Here is a 16,085-nt window from a genome sequence, read left to right on the forward strand (position 1 = left end):
TTGAAAACAGTAAGGGCCCCCAACACCAAACCCTCGGGGATTCCACTCTGTCGCCTTGCTATTCAACCATCTTTTTATCCTTAGTAATAACTTTCTCCTAATGCCACCTGCTCCAATTTGTACAGTAGTTCATGTCAATCACTATCAAAAGCTTTACTGAAATCAAAATATATAATTTCAAAATTATTTTTTACATTTAGTTCCTTTGTGACTGCATCATATTATTCAATCAGATTGGTCAGACAAGGTCTCCTCTAAAAAATCCACAAATTAAACAAGAAATACAATAGCATGGAAGAAGGTAGTGAATGGAAAGCTGATAGTTCAGAAGGACCAAATGATACTGTCATAATGGTCTGTACACCCACTGAGTATAACAGAATCGATGAGATATGATAATTATTCTAACATAAGCTAAAGCTATATCATATTTATTTAAAGCGCTCTTTTAGCAAAGCTTTTTTTGTTTCTTTTGGCTGAAAGCCAATCTGTTTCTGAGCAATTCTGTACAGCAAGTAACAAGTTAATATTCAAATTGCTTCAGCATACATATAAACAATCATGTATTCAGATATATTGGGGAGGAATAAAAGTCCACCACAGTTTGCAAGAGACTGATAAGAATATTATGTGATTAAATAAAAAATTGTTTATAAATTGATTAATCTAAAATTTTTAGATTAATCAATTTATAAACATTTTTAGAATAAAAAAAAACAAATTTTTTTTGCTACTAAGGAAATAAGTGCCAAGATTATGTATGTAAAGGCAAAACAGTATTACAAAATGTCTTACAAAATGATTACAGTATTACAAAATGAAAGTATTAATGTCCAAAAGGCCTGCATAGCTGAGTAGGTTGGGGTTCAAGCCCCTGACTGCTAAATACAGTATCTGCCAGCCCACACTGGACCAGTGTGGCAGATTATGGTCCATTTCCCTTAACATGAATCGTTCAGGAGGCTTCCATCCTGCAGTGGATTGATAATGGCTGCAGTTTTAAAACTGTGGTCAGGAGCAGGAGTGCAGTAGCACACGCTCTTAGATTAGACCAGGGTTCAAGCCCCTGACTGCTAAATATGGTCAGTCTGCCAACCTGCACTGGATCAGCATGGCAGATTATGGTCTATTTCCATAAACTGACTTCTGCAGTGGATTGACAATGTCCTGCAGATTTAGTTATTTTTTTAATGTCCAAAACCTTTGAGTTCTTTGTCAGACAACAATAATGCTGAAAGTTTATTGCAGCTTATTGGCATTAATGTTGACTTTTCTGTTTAAATATTATAAATAGTATAAAAATTAGTATCCAGATTCTGCCATTAATGTATTTGCTGGTTTTTGATGTTCCTTCTGAAATTATTTGGCTAATGTTTTCTACTAGTGTAACAAATCAAATTTAACTAATCAGTATCCAAATAATATATTTGTGGATAGCTTTGAAACATTTTACAATGCATTAGAGTTCTAATCATAATTTATAGTATATTTTCTCTCATTTGGTGTTTTCTTACAGATTGAAGAAAGACTTCCTCAGTACCTTGAAGGCTATGATATTGTATTGATCGATGATCAGACATTGAACATGGTTAATGAATTATTACAGCATATAGTTGAACAATAGAAATGTTTACTGTTCTAGAGAGAAAAATTCTCCTGCTATTATTTTTAAAGTATTTATTTTTCCCAAAATGATGCCACTTTTTTCTGAATGTTTGCTTTACCTGGTTTTATTTTTTACAATTTCTCTTTAAATTGTATTTCAGTTTTGAATGTGGTGATGAACTGTAGTGTAATTTAGTAATTGTTTTAAAATTAGATCTAAATTTTGTGTGTATATTTTATATGTATGCAGCAATAAATATTTCTGAGAACAGATAATATGCTAGTTTTACATCCACAGAAGCACCGAACAGTGCCAGAAATATGCTTGTATATAATGATATAGATAAGTATTTTTATAATTTTGTCAAGAAATACATTATATTACAACAAAATTTGCTAATAATAATGAAGAAAAGCCTACAAAGTGAATGAACTAACTGCTTTAAAACAGTATTGCATTAGAATAGCACACAGTTATCACAGTATTGTATTAGGATAGCACTCAATTATCACAGTATTGTGTAGTATATAAAAAGCAATACACTGTAGAATTGTAGAACATATTCTCAAGGAATGTGACAGGGCTAATTTGTACATATTTGATATATATACCTATACGAAAATGTTATAGTCTACAATAGTAGCAAAGCATTGCCTTATGACTTGGGAAGATATTTGTAACAAATACAAACAAAAGTGATAGAATTTATTTAAAGAGTTGAGGAGAATAATAAAGAAAACCGTTGCCATAGATATTAAAGTAGATATCAGCTGAAGCATACTAGCTAGAGGCAACAAAAGTTTGCTTTGCTTCACATATTTTTCCATCCTGAAACATATAGTAAAATGAAATAGCAAAAGGAAAACATCTATTGCAACAATAATTACTAAACAGACAGTGCCTAAGTTGCCTAGCAAAGATAGTCGTGTAGCCTGCATTAATAAAGATAGTAATGAGGGCTATAGCTGAGTGATCTGTACTGAAGTACAGAGTTCAAATCTGTGATGGCAAAAAATATGCTGTCCATTGTTAACAGTGAACACTATCTGGTGAATGTAAATAGTTACATTGTAAACTCCTCTGGCCCTATATAGTTTGGAGTATAAGTTAACATTTAATTAGTAATTTATTTTAATGTGAAGTGAAAAATCTTATACCAGTAATTTGCTGGTGTTTCACTCTGTGATAGTTAATAACCATGTTGGTTACACGTAGTCAAAGCTATAGCATGTAATTAACTGCATACTGATCTAAAAACATTAGCCAAGTTCTCATTTGTGAATTCTTTTGGATTATTACATGTAAAATATGCCTCTCATATTAGGCATGTTGAAAAAGGATACAAAGGTAAAAATATTCTTTTACACTAAGTAGTGTAAAAGTATAATAATTTTCTCAATTTTTTTTATTTTTTTTTTATTTACTAGTATAACTCTAAATGGCATATTTGTTGGACCTATTGATGTTTTGTTAAACGAAGTACCATTTAATGTAAAGCATTATTTGAACCACTCCTCTCTTCTAATAGTTTATATTATATTAGATAAATATTGGATCAAAAAAATCCACCTTGGGGAATTTTTTTTATAGATATCTGATTAGGAGTTCCTAAATTTGAATAAAAAGTGTTGCTGTTTGCTTTTAAATAGGTTGTTGTGTTTACTTACCAGTTAACTGTGATAGGCATTGCACTAAGTGACCTCAGAAGCATTATTTTTTGTTTATACGATTTAGTGTAATGTAACTTTTCATGTGCTTTTGTCTAATTTTTAATATACTTGTGTGTGAAAATAATATTAAGTTGTCCAAAATGGGGAGAACCCAGAAGGCAGTCATAAATCACTAATATTATAAATGTCCTAGTTGTGTACTAAATGTGTATTTTAAAGTTTATTAAATTGTTAATTAACATCATAGTGTTTCATTTGATCTAATTTTGTAAACATTTCCAGTAATGAAAAACAAATGCAAAATAGATTTCAGAATATTATAACTTGGCCACTTTGTCCACAAAAAAAGAATTTGCACAGTATGGCATGGCAGTCACACACAAGGAAATAACACGAGAAGCAGTGATATGTCAATTTTGATCAAAAATCTATTAATACAGGTAGTTCTCGACTTTACGAGTTAATTCGTTTCTAGCACGCACTCATAAAGTGGGAATTTATTTCCCATAGACATAATGTTAAAAATAGGGGTTACGTTCTCAACAATGAAATTAGTTAGCTAATTAGTTTGTTTAAACAATGATTGATTTATCCAAAGAAATGAAGACATAGCCTGTAAAATCAAGCAAATTATAATAATAGAGAAATTATTTATGACTTACAAATGTTAAAGAATGTTTATTCTTCATCATTATCTAAATGCACACTCATTGTTGGATCAGCACTCGTTGGTTTGTTGCACAAGGAGTCGTCTTCTTCAGAAATGCTTCAAGAGGCGTTTATTTCCAAGATAATCTCTTTTCTTTATAAATTTCAACAGCATGCATAAGCACTTTTTAACAGAATGCACAAATTGCAACTAACACAATTTGCGCAGAGTAACAAGTTTACGAAGCTTAAAAAAAAGGAATGAAGAGAAGATTCTGAAAATTTGTTTTTTATACGATTGAAGATTTCAGTAAAGGGCAAATACATTTCACCATAATAGTGTAAAAACCCACACAATTCCAGCTATCAGTATTTTCACAAATGCAATAACATTGAGTTTACTACCCTTTTATAATTGCTTGCAGTAACAGAAAAGCCCAATAAACCGGAAAGTGCAAATTGTTTTTGTTTTATGGTCATGACTTCCAAAAACGTGCTTTAGAAAAATGTCACAAATTGGTTCTTATAACAGAATATATAATAATGATGAAAGTGTAATGTGTTTAATGATTTGAATTGGTAACTAATAGAATTTACACTATAAAAACAACCTTTTAGGGAGTTATATAGCGAAAATTTGAACTTCCTATGTCGTGGAATGAATTACCAAAAAACAATGTGTTATTGGGTTCACATTACGATATTTTCGCGATAAATATCGTAAAGCGGGATACACTGTATTGTATAGCTACGCAAGTGGTTTGAAATGCAGTATTTATGAATGTTTAACATTCATTTTTTGCAATTAATGTTCATATTTTCGATTTTGTTGATACTTGACTCTTGAAAAAAAAACTCGTAAACCTGGGAACTCGTAAAGCAAGAACTGCCTGTACTTCACAAGTTAGTTTATAGTTATATAGGAAACTATATAACCATTAGTTTCCATTCAAAAATAACAAGTATGACCCTGGGAAAAACAACAAGTATACTTTTAACACAAAAGTAGCCCTTTTTTTTTTTTTTTTTTAACATTTTGACTGTAGTTTATTTTCTAATAGTTCTTTGATTATAGTACTGGAGTCATTCAAATCACAATTTTGGGCAATAATAGCATTAGATCACCAAGTCATAAACTGGGCAGACAATTAACAAAATCACTGGATGTTTAAATAGTACTATTTATAACAAAAAAAATTATATATATATGTAAAGCAGTTGTAAGGTCTATTTTAATGTACAGATCTGAAAGCAGAGCTGGAATACAAGAAACTAAGCAAATAAATGAAACCACAGAAATTATATTATTTATATAAGCTTGCATAAAAATCATTAAGGGACAAAGGAGCTCTAACATAAAAGTTGAATGTGTTTTTTATCCGATTGTTTATGAACCCATAAACAATTGGATAAAAAATAGAAGAATAAAATGGAATGAACATATCAACTGAATGGAAAATGCAAGATTAATTTAAAAAATAATAAATAAATAAAGAAATGGATACCAAAATGCAAGAGAGGCCCAAATTGAGGTGGAAGGATGTGATCAAGCTGAAAAACTGAATGGGTGCAGTAAGCTGCAAGCTTAATGCAGAAAGGGAAGCTGAAATGCAAGCATTATATCAATGGCTTCATTAATAAAACTATCAGTTCTAATATCTTCAATTTTCATCATGTAATTGCATCTTTTTCTGTTGCATCAGGATATACCGTGCAAGTTGCATTTCACACAATTCGAAGTTCGTATCATGATAATCTCCAGATCTCTGTATCTGATTTAAGTATTAAAAGTACATTGCTGATAAAGCAGTCACTTCTGACAGCTATTATAAGTTAAAATATAATATATGTAGTGTTATAAATTGAGAGCATTTGTCAATAGGCACTTTAATCCTGTGCTAATCAGATGACTGCCAGAAAAAGTTTGTTATTTCAACTCGGAACTAAAGGATTATCCATAACATTAATATAGTGGAAAAGAAACATAAAATTCATAAAGATACATAATAGAACAACCCTCTGTTCTGTATTTTTTAATTCTCCTCCGAGATACATAGCTGTCCAGTTCACTATTTCCTACCTTATCGAGCAAAATTAGACACTTAATTTTAACGCTCCATTAAAAGTGAATATGTTTAAGAAATGATCATTAAACCACATTTACCATATATTTTGTCACATAAGTCTTCCTCTGAAGTATTAAAAAATAATCTAAAAATTTTAAGCTTGATTTATACACCAGACATAAAATCCTAAGTCTGAATTAAGGCATTGCTCAGTATTAGAAAGACAAGAATTAATATAATATCAGTATATTTACAATTTATTATATATGTATTTTTACACAAATATACATTGCTACTCATCTTTTAAAACTCAAGAATCAGTTTATCTTCTTCATCAGACAAAAATAATTCATGGAATTTGCTGGGAGTTGTTTTCATGTTTAGAATTGCAAAAAAAAGCAAACTTTCAGTCATCTGTTTCTTATAGCAAACATGCTTCCTTACAAATAGCGTCAATAAGAGTATGTCACATTGTTATTGCTTTTGTGACCTACATAATGATGTATATGCTAACTGTTTTCTTAGCAGTCTGCCATGCAAATTAATAAAATGCCACAATATAACCTTTTAAAAGAAAGAGCAGAAATAATTGAATTTAAAAAGTAGACAGTGGTTTTTAAGGTAGATTTTACTAGCGTACAGGTTAATGCAATTGCATCATTTCTGTTCATAGCCAACTACCCAAGTAGTTATATATTGGCATCATTAAGTATATCTCATATTGTGAATACCTTCACAACGAGTTGCCATGATATTGCACTACCTCAAATAAGATGTTTCACCATAGCAGAAGACTATTGTTACTTATTTTCAGCGAATACCATCACCTATATGACACTGTTTCGGAGCTTATTGGCTCGTCATCAGTGGGTGGGCCAGGTACCCTTTTACTCTGAACTGTGAATATGTGATTAATCACGAAATTTTGAGGCAAAAAAAATCAAAGCCAGCTTGTATTCAGAAATATATGGTAACCGTTATTTTAGATTAGGGAGAATTTTTTTAATGGATATATTTTCTTCATGACATAAAATTCATGAATATTTTGATGAATAGCACATCTATCACCATTTTTTTCTTTCTCTTTGCTTACCTGTCAACATTTAAAATAATAGCTCAGCACAACATTTCAGACTCTTTCACACTTTACTGTTCATAGAGACACACTACACTCAAGACATTTTAATTGGTAGTCAGGTTCAATTTGTCTTCTCATAATATGCTTTGCTACATTTATGCATAACTTCACATGCTTTTCCTCATAATGGCCTACCTGAAACTGAATTTGATATTATAGCCATTTTGTAGACGTTATACTGCAGAAGACAAAAACTTTTATGTATTCATTTATGTATGGAATTTAAACTGAAATAAACAAACCTCACTCTACTTATCTGTAACATACCTACTTGCACAATTCTTTCATGTAATGGTCCAAACTGAAGGATTACTAAAATTCACACTGGCATAATTCTAAAAGATATTTAAATTTTCTAAGTTTTTCTGTTTTTGGCATACAATAAACACCAGAGTACCCCAGTAGATGGTTCAGTTGGTCCTTGAAACCACTCATCACTTTTCATGTAATCTAGGTATAAGCCATGAAGTAGACATGCAGGGAGATGTCACAATATACAGTAGGCTTTGAAGCATGTTATTGAGGCATACTGTTACTTGGATCATAAATTTATGCAGTATACAGATGGGTGTAGGAGATTTGATTTCAGATATTCTCACTCATAACCAAAAAAACTGATTATATTAAAATCAGGATAACATTGTTTAGCAAAGTGATAAGAGAATGTGATACATAAGAGCATTTTGAAACATGACTTATGTCACAGCTTTTGATGATATTGTCATCAAGAGCTGTTACATATACAGTAATTGAATTAAAAAGTGCTGTTTTGTGTGTCAGAATTCAGCAAAGAATATATTTTTACCAGTAGCTCCAATTGAACTAATTAATCATTTGAAATAATGCAAAATAAATAAAAATTCAGGCTATACTGTAAATTCCTGTTCTATATTCTTAGTGCAGTTTTCGAAGAAATTTTAAACTAAAATGTATGTCATTCAAGTGGCTCTTTCATTTTAATTAAGTCTGTTAACGAAGGCTGAAAGATGAGTTTATTTTTAACAAACTTAGTTTACATATATTTAAACACAATATTTGTATAAATACATTTTATAAACATGAAAATCTTAACTCAGGAAAACTAAAATGGGGCAAAAAAATCTGAGCTCAGCTCAAACACTTCAGTTTGTAGTGTGACATATGGAGTAAACTTTCAAAATAAGCATAAATTTCTTTGTTATTCTATAACAGGCAAAGTAAATATTAGCTGGATATAAAAAAAGTTAACAATATACAAAATCCATTTCAGAACATTTACTTTCTGTTCTAAATACAACTGTAACAAGTTTTCCTTCTAGCTATTTACAAAAGATAAATCTCTTAAGTAGAATTTTTGCATCATGATTTACATATAAACCTGTAGAACAAATTTGTTAACAACTACACAGTTGTATTTCCAAGTGGATTTTCTCTCTTAAAATGGAAGCCTTAACATAATTTCATTGTGGAAATTTTGACTGAAAAAATGCTAATCAAAATACAACTACAACTGTTCAAGTAAATTTCAGAGTGTATCTTACACTTTCATTACAAATAAATTTAGTTTTCATAGTTGATAACTCTTCCATATTTTGATGAAGCTATATATGAACAATAGGAAATAGTATCTACTTTTGTCGATATTCATGATGAAAAAAGAAACTGTCATCAAGAATTACTCTTGATAACAAAAAAAAAAAAATACTTTCAGAAAATTTAGCCATTAAAAGCTCCAGCTTTAGAGCTCTAGATAAGCTTCTTATGATATAAAAATGCTGATGGAATAAATACATGCCACACTCAGTGCCCAATATGATGTACATGATTCTCTAACTCAGTGGATGGCAAATTTCTTCCTGTATTTTCTTCAAATATAATTAGCAAGTTTTGGTAAACTTACAATGAATCTGCAATGCTGAGCATTGTAATATCTGAGTTTGCGATTCTAATGATGTTTGGAATCCTTTCTGAAGTAGAGATTATCACCTATAGTTTTAAAATAAGTTCACAAACTGTGATATGTAAGGAATGCAAGAGAAGTAACCTAAAACATCGCTCTGCACTGATTCAAAACCATACTGGTCAGGGATGATATTAAGCTGTTGATGCCAGTTCAATAACTGTTAATATAAAAAAAAAAAAAAAAAAAAGGGAAAAAAAAAAAACATTTTGTAGGACATTGTACATACATCACGATAAATTAACCTTATACTTCATTCAAGCTGACAAGTATATTTTTAAGTATACACACCACAGCACTTTGAAGGCAAAATCATCACATGACCTTTAAAATTCTGCTTGTAGCCAACATTACATAAATGCATGTTCTGTGAAATAGTAAGAGCTCCTGAAATGCTTCTTTTTAAAAAACTTTTTTCACCTTCCCAGTACAGAAAGTAGCCTTTCATTTCTATGGCATGTGGAGGGGGGGAAACATTCTGGACATTTCGTCACTATAAACTAGTTTTATACTTTACGTATGTGATATCCAGTAAGACAGTTAAATGTATTGTGGGATAAAGTATAAATTTAATAGTAATTAAAAGAATGCTTGAATACTGCTTTCTCTAGCTTCTGATAAATATTAAATGTTTCGTTCATTAATAAGCAGGGAAGCACTTGATCATATTAATTTTTGATTTATTTTTATTTGTTAGCAGCATTATTATACTGAATGCTAATAAGTCTCATTTCCCCGTGGTTATTTTATTTCTTTTCATCTCGGAATAAATTTACTAAGTTTCAGAAAACATGGAAAAACATAATTATTACTTTAAGATATTTTCAAACTAAATATTTAATTTGGAATTGTATCTGTATGGAAATAACTGATGCTAATATAGAGTGATCTTCATTAATATATACAAAATATGAATATTGCTGAAATAAAATATTTCATAGTGAACAGTGTAACCCTCTAAGGGTTTCACTATTCAGAAATTTTAATTCTGAATGAATATCAACAAAAAATATTTACATAAGAATACATATTTAAAATTTGAACTTGTAACTTAATGATATATCAGTATACAAGTTAGGTCAGTCTTTAAACTAACTCAATAAACACAAGGTCTCAAATCACCAGGTAATACATTAAAAGTCAGTCACAAATGCAAATGTACATTTTTCCCCCCTAAGGAAGTTTTAATAACTTGATTGATTGTACATTAACCTTTTAAACAGTTCCATTCTTTAGATGCCATGATCCACCTGCTGTACTGAACTTTAATGCCAGAAATTAATCACTTGCTTGGACTGCTTCTTCCATTCCAGACCAGCTGGAACTATAGGCAAAATTCAAACCTTTGGAAAGTCTTGAGAATAATTTCTCTCCTGTGTGTACACACATACACATACATACAAATATTTATATATATATGAATTATATATTTATGCAGGACACAACTCTATCTTTATACATTGGTTCTTATGCCAGACAGTTCCAGCTGGACACTGACATCCAGGCTGACATGCTCTTCGGCATATCTTGGATTTCTGATAGTTTTTACATGTACGTCGGCAAGGTGGGCCACATTTAGTATACACTGCTCCCTTCGGACAGAATCCTCCTGTTAAAATATGGAAGCATTTAAATTAAATAATAAAAAGTTTATGCATGGTAAGGTAATTACTACATAACTAAATAACAAATAACACTTCTGTGAATCTTCTTCCAGAACAGTCAGGCAACTTGATAAAGCTGCCTGACTGCAAACACTTTGGACAGTTTTATTCACAAACTTGCTATTTTTATTTGCAAGTTTCATCACATATTATAAGACTAATATATGGAAAAGTAAATGGAATAGAGTTGAAATAAAATTAAAACAAGATAAACATTTTATAGGTAATTGTTTGTTGAATCTTGCTCACTGGAGGTTTGGTAGAATGGTGAGCCCTAGTTAAAAACTGGATTAACACTGGTCAGAAGCACAAATATCCTTTCAAAAGAAGTTAATCCATGCCAGGTAGGTTGTTGCTTGGAGTTGTGCTAAAAATCACATGGTATTTTATGGAAAAATTTTGAGTAATCCTGTTAAAAAGGATGTAGTTATCTCTCACCGAGCTCTGCATAGCCATTCCCATACTGTCCAGGCATGTGTCACCTTTGTGCTCCAGTAATCTCATTTAATTTTATAGATTTGCTAATTTTTCTGTACAGATTGGCTACTTAATAATTATCAGTTTATTTAATATTAATGTCACACTCAACTATTGCAGTAAAGCACCTGTTTCTTGGATCAGTTGCTCACATTAAGATTTTATTGTTGATTTAATACGTTCCATATGTACCATAACATATCAAAGTACAACCAATAAACTATAAGTGCCCTTTGTTGGGTTTAGGAGTAAGATACATGTGATATTTTTGCTTACTAGTGTTGTAATGCAGGGTTATCAAAACACTATGTTCTTCCTTCATTGATTCAAGCACTTTGTAGAGATGGAGCACCAACAGTTGAATTTTTCTTTGTACTTTTTTTTCCAGGTATTCCCATTTATTCTTTATGCACGATGCATGGCTCCCCTCCTCACTCCATTAGGCAGAATTTATTTTATTCTCTATATTCATCATTTCAACTTGTGACAACTTTAATCTGATAAAGGAGACGTTACTTCACTGGAAGTATGGAATTTTCACTTCTGAAATTTCTTCCAGTCATTCTATGAACTTCATTTTGTGATAACGTTAGGCCTGAAAGGAGATATATAAGCACTGCGAAAGCAAAAATTGGAGTAGGAGTGTGTTATAGACCTAATGGCTCAAATGAGTACAACGAACAATTGTACAGAGAAATAAAAGTGGGCTTATAAATCAGATTGGGGGATTTTAACTTCCCAGATATTGACTGGAACTTGTGGGTCGGTCACTCGCACACTAGTAAGACTTTTGTGGATTTACTGGATGATTGTTTTCTGCAGCAGCAAGTTCGAGAGGCAACCAGAGAGGGTAATACTCTTGATCTGGTTATTAGCAGTCATCATTCGTGTATTAAGAATTTGCAGTAAAGGAACCACTAGGTGGCAGTGATCACAGTGTACTGATGTGGGAATTACTTAAAGAATTACCATCAGGGGTAAAGGAAAGGGTTTTTGCATCCGTAAAGGTGACTACAGTGGTCTCAGACAGTTTTTAAATTCTGTACAGTGGGGCCAACTTATGATGTTACCAACAAATTCTAAATGGGAAGCATTCAAGGAATCAAACATGGAAGCTACTAAATGTTTCATACCTATTAAGAAATATTTTTCAAGGTTTAGGCCTAAATGGTTGTCAAATGAACTAATGAGACTCATGGCAGAGAAGAACAATGCATGGGATGCATATAAATTATCAGGCTACACAAGCCTATGGCAGATATAAGCTACTCTGTAATCAAGTCACAAAGGAGGTTAGGCAAGCAAAGGCAGATTACAAGAAATCTTTGGCAAAGGATGCTAAGAAAAACAGCAAGGATTTCTTTATTTATATAAACTCTAAAAGGAAGGGGATGAATCAGATTGGTTCACTTGATAATGATGGTTCAACTGATCCTGCTCAGATAGAAAACAAACTGAATGAGTATTTTGCATCTACATTCACACATGAGTTATTAAGGATTGAAAATGCCAGAAGGTTATCAAATTGTAGCAGGGTGCTTAATGATTTTGTAATAACTGAGAGCAAAGTGGAGGAGAAATTGTTGAAGTTAAACATAAGAAAGGCACCTGGGGTGGATGAGATTTATCCAGTTATATTAAAGGAGGTAGCAAAGGAACTAAGCAAACCCTTAACCATAATTATGAGAGCATCCTTGGACTCAGGGGAGGTCCCCACAGACTGGAGATGTGCAAATGTATCCCCAAATCACAAAGGGGGATCGAAGGGTGATACGAGTAATTACAGACCAGTTAGTTTAACTTCTGTTCCGGGTATAATAATGGAGTCACTGGTTAAAGATGCATTGCAGGATCATCTAGACAAGACTGCAGAAATAATTCAGACACAGCATGGGTTTGTTAAGGGAAAGTCTTGTCTGACAAATTTGACTGGATATTATGATGTGGTTACATAGGAACTGGATGCAAAAAATAATTTTGATATCATATACTTGGATTTCAGGAGAGCTTTTGATACTGTTGCACAAATTGGAGCAGTGTGGCATTGGAGGCAAATTGCTGCTATGGATAAAAGGATGGTTGAGTGGGAGAAGACAGAGTGTGGTAATCAATGGGCACTGCCCTTTGCAGACTAATGTTATTAATGGAGTCCCACAGGGTTCGGTGTTGGGTCCACTGTTGTTTTGTATATTTATCATTGATATTGATGAAGGTATATCAGGCTTAGTGTCAGAGTTCGAAAATGATAAAGGTTGGCAGGGTTGTTAATGACAGAAATGGAAGTGTGCTACTGCAACAGGATCTAGAAAATTTGGGAAGATGGGCTGAGAAATGGCAACTGAAATTTAACATTGACAAATGCAAAGTACTGCATATGGGTAGAAGTAACCCCAGAGGAACATACCAACTGTGTGGTACTACACTTAGGGTGGTAGAAAATGAAAAAGACCTGGGATTAATTGTGCAGTCAGATATGAAGTTTTCTGAACAATGCAGACAGGCTGCAAGAGCAGGTCATGGGGTTTTGTCAATGATATACAGGAATTTTGCTAGCAGAGAAAAGGAGGTGATTGTCCCTCTGTATAAGGCAATGGTCAGGCCACGTTTTGAGTACTGTGTACAGGTCTGGAGGCCTCATTTTAGGAAGGATGTGGATTTGCTTGAACATGTACAGAGAAGGGCAACAAGATTGGTGAGGGAAAAGAAGGGATCCTCTTACCAAGAGAGACTTAAGTTCTGCAAATTGCAGGGGTTGGAGACTAGGCACCTGCGAGGTGATCTGATTGAGGTGTATAAGGCCTTGATTGGGCCTTGTTCAGATTACAAACCTAAGGGGTATAAATTCAAATTGAGGAAAGACAGCTGTAGAATAGATGTGCTGAAATTTGCCTTTAGCCAGCAGGTGATTAATTGCTGGAACAAACTTCCATCTATCGTTATGGAAGTTGATAGGTTAAATAAATTTAAGGAGGAATTGGACAAACATTTAGAGGGAATGGTTGTGTGAATTTTTTTTTTGGCTGATGTTACATAAGATCATACGCTTGCTTTCTTGCATCACATGCCACGATTACTATTATTATCTCACTGGCAATTTGAAGTGTTCCCTTTTCTTCCAATTAAACTTTAAATCAATATAGGAAGACAAACTGTCTTTCAAGTTTAATTTCCCTGTTTCGTTGGTATTGATATGAGAGAGAATTGACTGGAAGCATTCCACGAAAAAAATTGAGGTAATCTCTTACTTTTTAATATATTAAAAAATCGTGGAGGTTATTGAGCCCTGTAGCTCTGAATTTTTTATTAAAACTGTAGAATATAAAAGATGTAAAAGCAGCACCATCAGTAGATGTTGGAAGTGATCACAAATTAGTAGTGGGACATTCAGATTTAGAGAATCTTAAAGAAAAAGCAAAACAAAGATGAAAGTATTATGATACTTTCTCAATATATTTTTCTCAGAAATATATTGAAAATACTTGGAATTAAAAGAAATGGAATATGAAAATCACTCAACAGAAGAAAATTGGAAAAGGATTAAAATTTCTATAAATAAAGCAGCATATGAAACATTAGGAGAACAATATAAAAAGAATAAAAAATGAATATGCTACACAAAAGAGGTAGCCAAAGCAAAAGCATTTCAGAAACTTTTATCATATAAAACAATGCACAAACATACCAAGAATATAAGGAGGTTTATAATAGAATCAATGTGGAGATAAGAAAAACAAAAAAAAGAATATTGCGACAGATTTTCAAAAGGATTAGAACATAATATTTACAGAGTACAAAGAAAAATTTGGCAAATAGCACAGGATCAAAGAAGAGAATTAAATAAATATGTTAAAATAATAAACAGCTTCAGTTACATAGGTAAATTATTCTAAAAAAATTATATACAAGCAAAAGATAGCAAATATTAGAAAATATAAAATAAGATCAATAAAGAGGACATAAATGTGGAAGAAATAAAAGGAATAATAAGAAAATTAAAAATAGGAAAAGTGCATGTATAGATAAAATAGATAATGTGCTACCAAAACAGTTACCATGTAGGAGAAAGGCTAACTACAGAATTAGAAATGCAGAAAGAGATTTAAAAAAAAAAAAAACATGGAAATTGGTGAAATAATGAGCACTTAAACCTGTGTGGAGTTTAATCTGCTTTTAATTTCTTCAAGAATTACAGATTATTCTCAGACATTTTGTGGTACTTCCGGTACCACTTCTTCAGTGAATGTAATGCTGTTCTTATGATACCATCAGCCTCACATACCAAGCTCGGTATGATACAATCAGTATAATACTAAGCTTATGATACCATCAGCTTCACATAATAAGCTTGTGAATATTTCTCATCGTTTCTTTCTCTACTGTAACCCTGTGATATCTTTTTATGATGTAAAGAGATATAACATCATAACAACAAGATACATCATATAAGATGCATATGATGTATCTTGCTGCCAGATATCATTCTGAAAAGTGACTACTCTAACACCGTCAAATGGACTGCTTTAAAATTATTCAGTTTGAATCAGAAGGAAGGGGATTTCAGTTCTATTATTTTTGGCTTTATATAATTAAATTTTTGATTAAATCCAAAATCATATTACAACTGTACAACACTGCAATCCTTATTTTAATAAAGGAGAAGGTATTTATATTTATCTGGTGACATTTAACTTGCACTCTATGAAATTCACTTTACCTTCACATCCAGTAGGAGTCCTCCATTTTAGATCCACACCTTGCCGGTTACAATGACGAGCATAAGCCAAAAGAGCTTCACAGTAACACCGTCTTCCTGGACCACATTCACACACATCCATTAAACATGATCTGTGAAGTAAGAGGCAAGACACATTGATTTT

The 16,085-nt window shown here is 32.0% G+C and overlaps 2 protein-coding genes across 7 annotated transcripts in view; one reads left to right on the plus strand and one right to left on the minus strand.

Annotated features, from left to right (window-relative positions):
- Positions 1–2,974, plus strand: part of LOC150075920 (cytosolic 5'-nucleotidase 3-like) — an 87,455-nt gene extending 84,481 nt beyond the window's left edge. For 4 of the 5 annotated variants that reach the window (XM_090388037.1, XM_090388036.1, XM_090388039.1 and 1 more), the window contains one exon: positions 1,517–2,973. In XM_090388037.1, coding sequence (XP_090244163.1) covers positions 1,517–1,624 — 108 coding nt within the window. In that variant the 3' untranslated portion in view covers positions 1,625–2,973. Of the gene's footprint in view, positions 1–1,516 lie in introns of all 5 variants that reach the window. The other variant, XM_090388038.1, reaches the window with a different exon arrangement.
- LOC150075921 (BMP-binding endothelial regulator protein-like) overlaps positions 1–16,085 on the minus strand; it is a 210,069-nt gene that overhangs the window by 25,352 nt on the left and 168,632 nt on the right. Inside the window, exons 15-16 of one of the 2 annotated variants that reach the window (XM_090388033.1) lie at positions 15,923–16,053; positions 10,244–10,676 (exon numbers count right to left, since the gene is read on the minus strand). In XM_090388033.1, the coding sequence (XP_090244159.1) occupies positions 10,498–10,676; positions 15,923–16,053 (310 nt within the window). In that variant the 3' untranslated portion in view covers positions 10,244–10,497. Of the gene's footprint in view, positions 1–10,243; positions 10,677–15,922; positions 16,054–16,085 lie in introns of those variants that run through there. The other variant, XM_090388034.1, reaches the window with a different exon arrangement.

Source organism: Mastigoproctus giganteus, chromosome 13 (genome assembly GCF_048544385.1).
Source record: "Mastigoproctus giganteus isolate SK-2022 chromosome 13, ASM4854438v1, whole genome shotgun sequence".
NCBI lineage: Eukaryota > Metazoa > Arthropoda > Arachnida > Uropygi > Thelyphonidae > Mastigoproctus > Mastigoproctus giganteus.